At 39.2% G+C, this 14602-nt stretch overlaps 1 protein-coding gene across 2 annotated transcripts in view; it reads left to right on the top strand.

Annotated features, from left to right (window-relative positions):
- The first annotated feature begins 398 nt into the window (after positions 1 to 398).
- ptprc (protein tyrosine phosphatase receptor type C) overlaps positions 399 to 14602 on the top strand; it is a 37672-nt gene continuing 23468 nt past the window's right edge. For both annotated transcript variants that reach the window (XM_056415150.1, XM_056415149.1), the window contains exon 1: positions 399 to 605. In XM_056415150.1, coding sequence (XP_056271125.1) covers positions 506 to 605 — 100 coding nt within the window. In that variant the 5' untranslated portion in view covers positions 399 to 505. The remainder of the gene's footprint in view (positions 606 to 14602) is intronic.

The raw sequence follows: 14602 nt of genomic DNA, 5'->3' as shown, positions 1-14602 counted from the left end.
CTCCATGAGTCCACATGAGTCCACATGAAGCCTCCATGAGTCCACATGAGTCCACATGGAGCCTCCATGAGTCCACATGAGTCCACATGGAGCCTCCATGAGTCCACATGAGTCCACATGGAGCCTCCATGTGAATCCACCCTAAAACACAACCTGAGAGTCATAAAAAGCTTCACCTGAAGCTTCACCTCAGTCTGTGTCTTCAGAAGCCAGTGCCGATGAGACGAGAGGAGACTTCCTGTTCCTGGCTTCCTGTCCCCAGGCGTGAAGGTAGAGGCTCTTTCTGGTGTGACCTCACTCCCACTCGCTCGACTCGAAGACTGAAAGACGAAGGTTTCAGGGTTTGGGGAACCGGTCCAGGAAGCTGCGTCCGCTGATAACACAGAACCACACGCAGTTTCAAGAACATACAACGTGTTTCTACTCATTCACGTTAAGAAGTGGAACTCGGGCTTCGGGGTGGGCTCGATTCGTCCGCCTGCCGGTCCCACCAGGGCGGTGCTGCATGGTGCGTAGCCGTACACGAGCCGAACTCCAGGACATGGCCGCTCTCTGTGGTCTGAAGGTCCTGCTGCTCTGGGCCGGGATCTTCACCTCAGCCAACTGTGAGTAACCATCTTCCTCTTCCTCGTGGAGGAAGAGCATCGGGGGGTTATAAGTTGTGTCTGTCGTCTGAAAGTCTTCTCGGAGGAGAAGAGGTCTCTTATTCTAAACTCTTAACTTTTAAATGTTGCATGTTGTTGGTTGTGTTGTGAGGAGAGGTGAAACTGTTTCCACGACGGAGAGACGAGTCGTGGAAACACAAAACAAAATCATTTAAAGTTACAAACTCGAGGGCAGAACAGACGAGCTACAGGAAGTCGTCTTCACGATTCTTTAACTTTCCAAACCCAGGAACTGGAGACGCTCAGCGCCCGGTTGTGATGTGACAGCTCCGTGAGCCGGCGGCGCAGGAATAATAATCATAAACAAGTTATGTTCCATCAAAGCCCGTTAATAACACAACTCTTTACAACGTCTCTCATCTGGTGCTAATGCGGGAATTGTGGAATTGTTGCAATCGTGTTTCTGTTCTGCTTTGACACTGCATGTGTGTGTGTGTGTGTGATGGGGGGGTGGGGTGAGGGGGGGGGGGGTGTCTGTCAGAGATGAGAGCATTTTTTCTTCTTCTGGGTGTGTCCCTGCTTTACTTCAACCCTGGTGGCTGTAGGTGCAGATGCATATCTGTGTGTGTGTGTGTGTGTGTGCGCGTATATCTGGGTGTGTTAAGTCAGACCAACCTTGCCGCCTCTTGCATCACTCAGAGTTCTGACAGTTTTTAGCACATCAAATCATTTCTGCTATTTTCTGCGTCTGAATGCACGAATGAAACCGTCACTCTATTAATTTTTTTATTAATAATTAAGTCTTTAATGTCCGTCATGTGTCTAACGTACAGTATTCCTCAGTAACGTACAGTATTCCTCAGTAACGTACATTATTCCTCAGTAACGTACATTATTCCTCAGTAACGTACAGTATTCCTCAGTAACGTACAGTATTCCTCAGTAACGTACAGTATTCCTCAGTAACGTACATTATTCCTCAGTAACGTACAGTATTCCTCAGTAACGTACATTATTCCTCAGTAACATACAGTATTCCTCAGTAACGTACATTATTCCTCTGTAACGTACAGTATTCCTCAGTAACATACATTATTCCTCAGTAACGTACATTATTCCTCAGTAATGTACATTATTCCTCTGTAACATACAGTATTCCTCAGTAACGTACAGTATTCCTCAGTAACGTACATTATTCCTCAGTAACGTACATTATTCCTCAGTAACGTACAGTATTCCTCTGTAACGTACATTATTCCTCTGTAACATACAGTATTCCTCAGTAACGTACAGTATTCCTCTGTAACATACATTATTCCTCTGTAACATACAGTATTCCTCAGTAACGTACAGTATTCCTCTGTAACGTACATTATTCCTCAGTAACGTACAGTATTCCTCAGTAACGTACAGTATTCCTCAGTAACGTACAGTATTCCTCAGTAATGTACATTATTCCTCTGTAACGTACATTATTCCTCTGTAACATACAGTATTCCTCAGTAACGTACAGTATTCCTCTGTAACATACATTATTCCTCTGTAACATACAGTATTCCTCAGTAACGTACAGTATTCCTCTGTAACGTACAGTATTCCTCAGTAACGTACATTATTCCTCAGTAACATACAGTATTCCTCAGTAACGTACAGTATTCCTCTGTAACGTACATTATTCCTCTGTAACATACAGTATTCCTCAGTAACGTACAGTATTCCTCTGTAACGTACATTATTCCTCTGTAACATACAGTATTCCTCAGTAATGTACAGTATTCCTCAGTAACGTACATTATTCCTCAGTAACGTACATTATTCCTCAGTAACGTACAGTATTCCTCTGTAACTTACATTATTCCTCTGTAACATACAGTATTCCTCAGTAACGTACAGTATTCCTCTGTAACATACATTATTCCTCTGTAACATACAGTATTCCTCAGTAACGTACAGTATTCCTCTGTAACGTACATTATTCCTCAGTAACGTACAGTATTCCTCAGTAACGTACAGTATTCCTCAGTAATGTACATTATTCCTCAGTAACGTACAGTATTCCTCAGTAACGTACATTATTCCTCAGTAACGTACATTATTCCTCTGTAACGTACAGTATTCCTCTGTAACGTACAGTATTCATCAGTAACGTACAGTATTCCTCAGTAACGTACATTATTCCTCAGTAACGTACATTATTCTTCAGTAACGTACATTATTCCTCAGTAACGTACATTATTCCTCAGTAACGTATATTATTCCTCAGTAACGTACAGTATTCCTCAGTAACGTACATTATTCTTCAGTAACGTACAGTATTCCTCAGTAACGTACATTATTCCTCAGTAACGTACATTATTCCTCAGTAACGTACATTATTCCTCTGTAACGTACATTATTCCTCAGTAACGTACAGTATTCCTCAGTAACGTACAGTATTCCTCAGTAACGTATATTATTCCTCAGTAACGTACAGTATTCCTCAGTAACGTACATTATTCTTCAGTAACGTACATTATTCCTCAGTAACGTACATTATTCCTCAGTAACGTACATTATTCCTCTGTAACGTACATTATTCCTCAGTAACGTACATTATTCTTCAGTAACATTACATTACATTACATGTCATTTAGCAGATGCTTTTATCCAAAGCGACTTACAATAAGTGCATTTCAACCTAGAGTACAAACTAAGAACAACAAGAATACAGGAAGTAACATTTCCTCAACATAGTCGAACTACAAAAGTACCATAAGTAAGTGCTATTTAAGTGCCACTGAAGTGCAAATCTGTGTTTTAATCCAGATATAGTCGGAAAAGGTGTGTTTTCAGTCTCCGACGGAAGATGTAGAGACTTTCTGCTGTCCTGATGTCAGTGGGGAGCTCGTTCCACCACTGAGGAGCAGGACAGCAAACAATCTGGATTTCGAGTGATGAGCTCGAGGTGCAGGAGGCACAAGACGATTGGCTGTTGCCGAGCGGAGCGAACGTGCCGGGGTGTACGGTGTGACCATATCCCGGATGTAGACGGGGTCCGATCCGTTCAGAGCACGGTACACCAGAACCAGTGTTTTGAAGCGGATGCGAGCAGCCACCGGTAACCATGAAGAGAGCGGAGGAGCGGAGTGGTGTGGGTGAATTTCGGGAGACTGAAGACCAGTCGAGCTGCTGCATTCTGGACGAGCTGCAGAGGTCGGATGGCCTTAGCAGGTAGACCAGCCAGGAGGGAGTTGCAGTAGTCGAGGCGTGAAATGACCAGAGCCTGGACCAGAACCTGTGCCGCCTTCTGAGTAAGAAGAGGCCGTATTCTCCTGATGTTGTGCAGCATGTACCTACAGGAACGCGTTGTCGCAGTGATGTTGGCCGTCAGGGAGAGTTGACTATCGAGTGTCACCCCGAGGTTCCTGGCAGTCAGGGTAGGGGCCAACACAGAGCTGTTGAAGGTGGTAGTCAGGTCATGGGTGGGGGAGCCTTTCCCTGGAAGGAATAGTAGCTCGGTCTTATCAGGGTTGATTTTCAGATGGTGAGCAGACATCCACTGAGAGATGTCAGTCAGACAGGCAGAGATTCGCGCCGCCATCTGTGTTTCGGACGGTGGAAACGAGAAGATCAGTTGGGTGTCATCGGCATAGCTATGGTAGGAGAAGCCATGCGAACGAATGACAGAGCCGAGAGAATTTGTGTACAGAGAGAAGAGGAGGGGACCCAGGACGGAGCCTTGAGGAACCCCAGTAGTGAGAGGAAGAGGAGGGGACCCAGGACGGAGCCTTGAGGGACCCCAGTAGTGAGAGGACAGGGATCAGACACAGATCCTCTCCAAGTTACCCGGTAGGTGCGGTCTTTAAGGTAGGAAGAGAAAATAGCGAGTGCAGTGCCTGAGATCCCCAGGTCCTGAAGAGAAGAGATCAGGATCTGGTGGTTCACGGTGTCAAATGCTGCAGAAAGGTCGAGAAGGATAAGGACAGAGGAGAGAGAGGCTGCTCTAGCAGTGTGAAGCTGCTCAGAGACAGCAAGGAGGGCAGTCTCTGTCGAGTGGCCGGCCTTGAATCCAGACTGGTGAGGGTCAAGAAGGTTGTTACTGTGGAGATAGGAGGACACTTGGCTCAAGATAGCTCGCTCCAGAGTTTTGGAGAGAAAAGGAAGAAGAGAGACCGGTCTGTAGTTGCTGACTTCAGACGGGTCGAGCGTGGGTTTCTTCAGGAGAGGGTTGACTCTCGCCTCCTTCAGAGAGTTGGGGAAACAACCAGTTGAGAGGGAGCTGTTAATAAGATGGGTGAGAAAGGACAGAAGATCAGGAGCAATAGCCTGGAGAATGGGAGACGGGACGGGGTCAAGGGCGCAGGTGGTCGGTCGAGCGGAGGTCACCAAGCTAAGAACTTGAATGGGAGACAGGGGGGTGAAAAAGGAAAGAGAGGGGGATGAAGAAGTTAGTGTTGGTGAGGTGATAGAAGATGGATTAGTAAAGGAGGAGCGTATGTCGTCTATCTTGTTTGTAAAGTAGTCGACAAAGTGGCTCGGCAAATGGGTGGAAGGAGGAGGGGGACAAGGGGGATCAAGGAGGTTGGAAAAGATAGTAACGTACATTATTCCTCTGTAACGTACATTATTCTTCAGTAACGTACATTATTCCTCTGTAACGTACATTATTCCTCAGTAACGTACATTATTCATCAGTAACGTACATTATTCTTCAGTAACGTACATTATTCATCAGTAACGTACATTATTCCTCTGTAACGTACATTATTCCTCAGTAACGTACATTATTCATCAGTAACGTACATTATTCCTCTGTAACGTACATTATTCCTCAGTAACGTACATCATTCCTCAGTAACATACATTATTCCTCAGTAACGTATAGTATTCCTCAGTAACGTACATTATTCCTCTGTAACGTACATTATTCCTCAGTAACGTACATTATTCATCAGTAACGTACATTATTCCTCAGTAACGTACAGTATTCCTCAGTAACGTACACTATTCCTCAGTAACGTACATTATTCCTCAGTAACGTAAATTATTCCTCAGTAACGTACATTATTCCTCTGTAACGTACAGTATTCCTCAGTAACGTACATTATTCCTCAGTAACGTACATTATTCCTCTGTAACGTACATTATTCCTCAGTAACGTACATCATTCCTCAGTAACATACATTATTCCTCTGTAACGTATAGTATTCCTCAGTAACGTACATTATTCCTCTGTAACGTACATTATTCCTCAGTAACGCACATTATTCCTCAGTAACGTACATTATTCCTCAGTAACGTACAGTATTCCTCAGTAACGTACATTATTCCTCAGTAACGCATATTATTCCTCAGTAACATTATTCCTCAGTACATATATTCCTCAGTAACATACATTATTCCTCAGTAACGTATAGTATTCCTCAGTAACGTACATTATTCCTCTGTAACGTACATTATTCCTCAGTAACGTACATTATTCCTCAGTAACGTACATTATTCCTCAGTAACGTACATTATTCCTCAGTAACGTACATTATTCCTCAGTAACGTACATCATTCCTCAGTAACGTACAGTATTCCTCAGTAACGTACATTATTCCTCAGTAACGTACAGTATTCCTCAGTAACGTACATTATTCCTCAGTAACGTACAGTATTCCTCAGTAACGTACATTATTCCTCAGGAACGTAAATTATTCCTCAGTAACGTACATTATTCCTCTGTAACATACAGTATTCCTCAGTAACGTACAGTATTCATCAGTAACGTACAGTATTCCTCAGTAACGTACATTATTCCTCAGTAACGTACAGTATTCCTCAGTAACGTATATTATTCCTCAGTAACGTACATCATTCCTCAGTAACGTACAGTATTCCTCAGTAACGTACATTATTCCTCAGTAACGTACATTATTCCTCAGGAACGTAAATTATTCCTCAGTAACGTACATTATTCCTCTGTAACGTACAGTATTCCTCAGTAACGTACATTATTCCTCAGTAACGTACAGTATTCCTCTGTAACGTACAGTATTCCTCTGTAACGTACAGTATTCCTCTGTAACGTACAGTATTCCTCAGTAACGTACATTATTCCTCTGTAACGTACATTATTCCTCAGGAACGTAAATTATTCCTCAGTAACGTACATTATTCCTCAGGAACGTAAATTATTCCTCAGTAACGTACATTATTCCTCTGTAACGTACAGTATTCCTCTGTAACGTACAGTATTCTTCAGTAACGTACATTATTCCTCAGTAACGTACATTATTCCTCTGTAACGTACATTATTCCTCAGTAACGTACATTATTCCTCAGTAACGTACATTATTCCTCTGTAACGTACAGTATTCCTCAGTAACGCATAGTATTCCTCAGTAACGCATTATTCCTCAGTAACGTACAGTATTCCTCAGTAACGCATATTATTCCTCAGTAACGTACATTATTCCTCAGTAACGTACAGTATTCATCAGTAACGTACATTATTCCTCAGTAACGTACAGTATTCCTCTGTAACGTACATTATTCCTCAGTAACGTACATTATTCCTCAGGAACGTAAATTATTCCTCAGTAACGTACATTATTCCTCTGTAACGTACAGTATTCCTCTGTAACGTACAGTATTCCTCTGTAACGTACAGTATTCCTCAGTAACGTACATTATTCCTCTGTAACGTACATTATTCCTCAGTAACATACAGTATTCTTCAGTAACGTACATTATTCCTCAGTAACGTACATTATTCCTCTGTAACGTACAGTATTCCTCAGTAACGTACAGTATTCCTCAGTAACGTACATTATTCCTCAGTAACGTACAGTATTCCTCAGTAACGTACATTATTCCTCAGTAACGTACATTATTCCTCAGTAACGTACACTATTCCTCGGTAACGTACATTATTCATCAGTAACGTACATCATTCCTCAGTAACGTACAGTATTCCTCAGTAACGTACATTATTCCTCAGTAACGTACATTATTCCTCAGGAACGTAAATTATTCCTCAGTAACGTACATTATTCCTCTGTAACGTACAGTATTCCTCAGTAACGTACATTATTCCTCAGTAACGTACAGTATTCCTCTGTAACGTACAGTATTCCTCTGTAACGTACAGTATTCCTCAGTAACGTACATTATTCCTCTGTAACGTACATTATTCCTCAGGAACGTACATTATTCCTCAGGAACGTAAATTATTCCTCAGTAACGTACATTATTCCTCTGTAACGTACAGTATTCCTCTGTAACGTACAGTATTCCTCTGTAACGTACAGTATTCCTCAGTAACGTACATTATTCCTCTGTAACGTACATTATTCCTCAGTAACGTACAGTATTCCTCAGTAACGTACATTATTCCTCTGTAACGTACATTATTCCTCAGTAACGTACAGTATTCCTCAGTAACGTACATTATTCCTCAGTAACGTACAGTATTCCTCAGTAACGTACATTATTCCTCAGTAACGTACATTATTCCTCAGTAACGTACACTATTCCTCGGTAACGTACATTATTCATCAGTAACGTACATTATTCCTCAGTAACGTACAGTATTCCTCTGTAACATACAGTATTCCTCAGTAACGTACAGTATTCCTCATTAACGTACAGTATTCCTCTGTAACGTACAGTATTCCTCAGTAACGTAAATTATTCCTCAGTAACATACAGTATTCCTCAGTAATGTACATTATTCCTCAGTAACGTACATTATTCCTCAGTAACATACAGTATTCCTCAGTAACATACAGTATTCCTCAGTAACGTACATTATTCCTCAGTAACGTACAGTATTCCTCAGTAACATACATTATTCCTCTGTAACGTACATTATTCCTCTGTAACATACAGTATTCCTCAGTAACGTACATTATTCCTCAGTAATGTACAGTATTCTTCAGTAACGTACATTATTCCTCAGTAACGTACATTATTCCTCAGTAACGTACATTATTCCTCAGTAACGTACATTATTCCTCAGTAACGTACATTATTCCTCAGTAACGCATATTCCTCAGTAACGACATTATTCCTCAGTAACGACATTATTCCTCAGTAACGTACATTATTCCTCTGTAACGTACATTATTCCTCATTAACGTACAGTATTCCTCAGTAACGTACATTATTCATCAGTAACGTACATTATTCCTCAGTAACGTACAGTATTCCTCTGTAACATACAGTATTCCTCAGTAACGTACATTATTCCTCAGTAACGTACAGTATTCCTCAGTAACGTACAGTATTCCTCAGTAACGTACATTATTCCTCTGTAACATACAGTATTCCTCAGTAACGTACATTATTCCTCAGTAACGTACAGTATTCCTCAGTAACGTACATTATTCCTCAGTAACGTACATTATTCCTCAGTAACGTACATTATTCCTCAGTAACGTACAGTATTCCTCAGTAACGTAAATTATTCCTCAGTAACGCATTATTCCTCAGTAACGTACATTATTCCTCAGTAACGCATTATTCCTCTGTAACGTACATTATTCCTCAGTAACGACATTATTCCTCAGTAACGTACATTATTCCTCAGTAACGCAGTTATTCCTCAGTAACGTACATTATTCCTCAGTAACGACATTATTCCTCAGTAACGTACAGTATTCCTCAGTAACGCATATTCCTCAGTAACGCATTATTCCTCTGTAACGCATTATTCCTCAGTAACGTACAGTATTCCTCAGTAACGTATATTCCTCAGTAACATACATATTCCTCAGTAACGTACATTATTCCTCAGTAACGTACATTATTCCTCAGTAACGCATAGTATTCCTCAGTAACGTACATTATTCCTCAGTAACGACATTATTCCTCAGTAACGTACATTATTCCTCAGTAACGATACAGTATTCCTCAGTAACGTACATTATTCCTCAGTAACGTACATTATTCCTCAGTAACATAGTATTCTCAGTAACGTACATTATTCCTCAGTAACGCATATTATTCCTCAGTAACGCATAGTATTCCTCAGTAACGTACATTATTCCTCAGTAACGTACATTATTCCTCAGTAACGTACAGTATTCCTCAGTAACGTACATTATTCCTCAGGAACGTAAATTATTCCTCAGTAACGTACAGTATTCCTCAGTAACGTACATTATTCCTCAGTAACGTACATTATTCCTCAGTAACGTACGCTATTCCTCAGTAACGTACATCATTCCTCAGTAACGTACATTATTCCTCAGTAACGTACATCATTCCTCTGTAACGTACAGTATTCCTCAGTAACGTAAATTATTCCTCAGTAACATACAGTATTCCTCAGTAACGTACATTATTCCTCAGTAACGTAAATTATTCCTCAGTAACATACAGTATTCCTCAGTAACGTACATTATTCCTCTGTAACATACAGTATTCCTCAGTAACGTACAGTATTCCTCAGTAACGTACATTATTCCTCACTAACGTACAGTATTCCTCAGTAACGTACATTATTCCTCAGTAACGTACAGTATTCCTCAGTAACGTACATTATTCCTCAGTAACGTACATTATTCCTCTGTAACGTACAGTATTCCTCAGTAACGTACATTATTCCTCAGTAACGTACATTATTCCTCAGTAACGTACAGTATTCCTCAGTAACGTACATTATTCCTCAGTAACGCAGTATTCCTCAGTAACGTAAATTATTCCTCAGTAACGTACATTATTCCTCAGTAACATACAGTATTCCTCAGTAACGTACATTATTCCTCAGTAACGTACAGTATTCCTCAGTAACGTACAGTATTCCTCAGTAACGTACATTATTCCTCTGTAACGTACATTATTCCTCAGTAACATACAGTATTCCTCAGTAACGTACATTATTCCTCAGTAACGTACATTATTCCTCAGTAACGTACATTATTCCTCAGTAACGTACAGTATTCCTCAGTAACGTACAGTATTCCTCAGTAACGTACATTATTCCTCAGTAACGTACATTATTCCTCAGTAACGTACAGTATTCCTCAGTAACGTACATTATTCCTCAGTAACGTACATTATTCCTCAGTAACGTACATTATTCCTCAGTAACGTACATTATTCCTCAGTAACATACATTATTCCTCTGTAACGTACATTATTCCTCAGTAATGTACAGTATTCTTCAGTAACGTACATTATTCCTCAGTAACGCATATTCCTCAGTAACGCATATTCCTCAGTAACGCATACATTATTCCTCTGTAACGTACATTATTCCTCAGTAATGTACAGTATTCTTCAGTAACGTACATTATTCCTCAGTAACGTACATTATTCCTCAGTAACGTACAGTATTCCTCAGTAACGTACATTATTCCTCAGTAACGTACATTATTCCTCAGTAACGTACATTATTCCTCAGTAACGTACAGTATTCCTCTCTAACATACAGTATTCCTCAGTAACGTACAGTATTCCTCAGTAACGTACAGTATTCCTCATTAACGTACAGTATTCCTCTGTAACGTACATTATTCATCAGTAACGTACATTATTCCTCAGTAACGTACAGTATTCCTCTCTAACATACAGTATTCCTCAGTAACGTACAGTATTCCTCAGTAACGTACAGTATTCCTCATTAACGTACAGTATTCCTCTGTAACGTACAGTATTCCTCAGTAACGTACAGTATTCCTCAGTAACGTAAATTATTCCTCAGTAACATACAGTATTCCTCTGTAACGTACAGTATTCCTCAGTAACGTACAGTATTCCTCAGTAACGTAAATTATTCCTCAGTAACGTACATTATTCCTCAGTAACATACAGTATTCCTCAGTAACGTACATTATTCCTCAGTAACGTACAGTATTCCTCAGTAACTTCCTCAGTACAGTATTCCTATTCCTCAGTAACGTACATTATTCCTCAGTAACGTACAGTATTCCTCTGTAACGTACAGTATTCCTCTGTAACGTACAGTATTCCTCAGTAACGTAAATTATTCCTCTGTAACGTACAGTATTCCTCTGTAACGTACAGTATTCTTCAGTAACGTACATTATTCCTCAGTAACGTACATTATTCCTCTGTAACGTACATTATTCCTCAGTAACGTACATTATTCCTCTGTAATGTACATTATTCCTCAGTAACGTACAGTAGTCCTCAGTAACGTACAGTATTCATCAGCTTTAGTGCGTCGTTATTTCGTTTTAATTAATATTTCTTCTCTTTTCAATAATCAAGCATCTTTTTCTGCAATTAAAACTCTATACAGTGAAGTAGCAATAATGTACGACAGCAATGAGACTACGCTTTATTCATATTGTTTAAATGTTGTTATTTTAGTATGAATATTATCCGTTGTAACCATTAACTACGTGCAGTAGCTCGAATACTGTACATCAGTACTATTCTGATGTATTACATGCCAGATTAAGCTTTTTAAAAATCTACAATCAAATTCTGCAAAAACACCAAAACATTGATTTAACCAGTAAAACAAATATATAGAATCCGCTGCACGGATATGATATACTGCATAACAACATATAATTCAAGAGATCATTTTGCACTAACGTCCAAGAATCTTATACTTATACTAAGATAATATACATCTCTCGATTTGAATGTGTGGCTTTTAATTGTTATGGTATTTTAAAGGTAAATATACTTTAAAGTATCTAAATCATGTCGTGCTGCTTCTGCAGAGAAGATAATTATTAAACATGAAATACTTCTGACATGTCGTGTGTATTAAGTGTAATAAATTAGCATATTATGGTGTTTTACCATCAGATTAAAGAGCAGAACATTCGAGGGTCTCTGTATGAACAAACTCGTCTAGATGCAAAAATAATTGCGATCTTAAATTAGCGTTAGCAGGACGGAGTTGTCAAAATGTTGACCACTTCCTGTTCCTTCACTTCCTGTCAGAGACGCAGCTCAAGTTAATGATTTGAGAATGTGTGAAGAAAAGAAAAAGGGAAGTGCAGCGCGAACAAATGAACAAGTGAGGTCAGGAATGTGAAGCGCAGAGTGAGCTCGTTAACGAAGAAATATGAGAAGAAATACAAAATAAATAAATAAAGAAGCTGGTGTTAACAGAGAAAGACTCCGACCCGGTATCCGTTTCTTTTATTTTATATTTTATTAGTGTTGAATACGTTGTCCACGTCTCCTTGCTTCTGCTTCCTAGCAGGCTGAAGTTACAGTCTCACACACGGTTGGGACAGCCGTCGGTTTACAGAGCATTGGGAGTTATCTTTGTATTTTACTTGTGATTCTGAATGTATTATATTATATTTTAATGTGTTGTTCTCTCTGGAGCTTGAGTCTGAAATAAAAGTTTCACTGACTGGTTGTGGATGAAGAGTCTGAGTGAGTGGACCAGGTGGGCCGGGTGGGCCGGGTGGGCTTCACCTGGACCTCGAGAGTTCTGATACGATGCTGAAAACCTTTCACTGAAACTATTTGAATTAGTCACGACCGGGTATGAAGTGTGAGACATTGCTGCAGAAGCTTTGAGCTTGATACATATATATTTTAATATATATATATACAGTATACAGGACTGTCTCAGAAAATTAGAATATTGTGATAAAGTTCTTTATTTTCTGTAATGCAATTAAAAAAATATTAAATATTAAAAGAATAAAAGGCTTGCAATATTTCAGTTGATTTGTAATGAATCCAGAATGCATGACATTTTTGTTTTTTTAATTGCATTACAGAAAATAAAGAACTTTATCACAATATTCTAATTTTCTGAGACAGTCCTGTATATGTGTATATATATATATGTATATATATATATATATACATTTGTTTATATATATATATATATATATATTATATATGTGTATATATACAGGACTGTCTCAGAAAATTAGAATATTGTGATAAAGTTCTTTATTTTCTGTAATGCAATTAAAAAAACAAAAATGTCATGCATTCTGGATTCATTACAAATCAACTGAAATATTGCAAGCCTTTTATTCTTTTAATATTTAATAATTTTTTAATTGCATTACAGAAAATAAAGAACTTTATCACAATATTCTAATTTTCTGAGACAGTCCTGTATATATATATATAACACAACGAAAGCACACACCACATCCTGAGCTCCTCTCATCGCCTCGTCACACTTTGAGAATATCATAAAGGACTCAAGCAATGTTTCTTAAATTAACTCTTATGTCTCTTAACTTTTAGTTTATTTGAACTCGTCTTGTGTTTTTTATTTTTTACTTTGTGTTTTTTGTGTGTTTTTCTCTGTAACTCTGTGTTTCTTGTGTTTTTTGTTTCTACGTGTTTCTCACGTCGCTGCCTGTCCTGTCCAGGTCACCCTCAGATAAGAGCTGTTTAACCTCAGTGTGTTTTCACCTGGTTAAATAAAGGTTTACATAATAAAATGCACAAAGACAGTGAATCCATCTTGAAAACCAGCGATGTCGTCCCGTTTCTATTCCATGTTTTAATACTTATTTAACACAAAATATAATAACAGGAAGTTAAAATGATGCACGTATAAAAATGCATGAACAACATTCGTCATTTCTAATATCTAAGAAGTCTGTTTGACTCTGAGCTGCTGATCTCTGATCTCTGATCTGCTGATCTGTTGATCTGCTGATCTCTGATCTGTTGATCTCTGATCTGCTGATCTGTTGATCTCTGATCTGTTGATCTCTGATCTGCTGATCTGTTGATCTCTGATCTGTTGATCTCTGATCTCTGATCTCTGATCTGCTGATCTGTTGATCTCTGAACTGCTGATCTGCGATCTGTTGATCTCTGATCTGTTGATCTCTGATCTTCTGATCTGCTGATCTATTGATCTCTGATCTCTGATCTGCTGATCTATGATCTCTGATCTGCTGATCTGTTGATCTCTGATCTGCTGATCTGTTGATCTCTGATCTGGTGATCTGCTGATCTGCGATCTGTTGATCTCTGATCTGTTGATCTCTGATCGCTGATCTGTGATCAGCTGATCTCTGATCTGTGATCTGCTGATCTCTGATCTCTGAGCTGCT

Source organism: Pseudoliparis swirei, chromosome 5 (genome assembly GCF_029220125.1).
Source record: "Pseudoliparis swirei isolate HS2019 ecotype Mariana Trench chromosome 5, NWPU_hadal_v1, whole genome shotgun sequence".
In the NCBI taxonomy this organism is placed as follows: Eukaryota; Metazoa; Chordata; class Actinopteri; order Perciformes; family Liparidae; genus Pseudoliparis; species Pseudoliparis swirei.
This window is presented reverse-complemented; position numbering and strand designations above follow the sequence as displayed.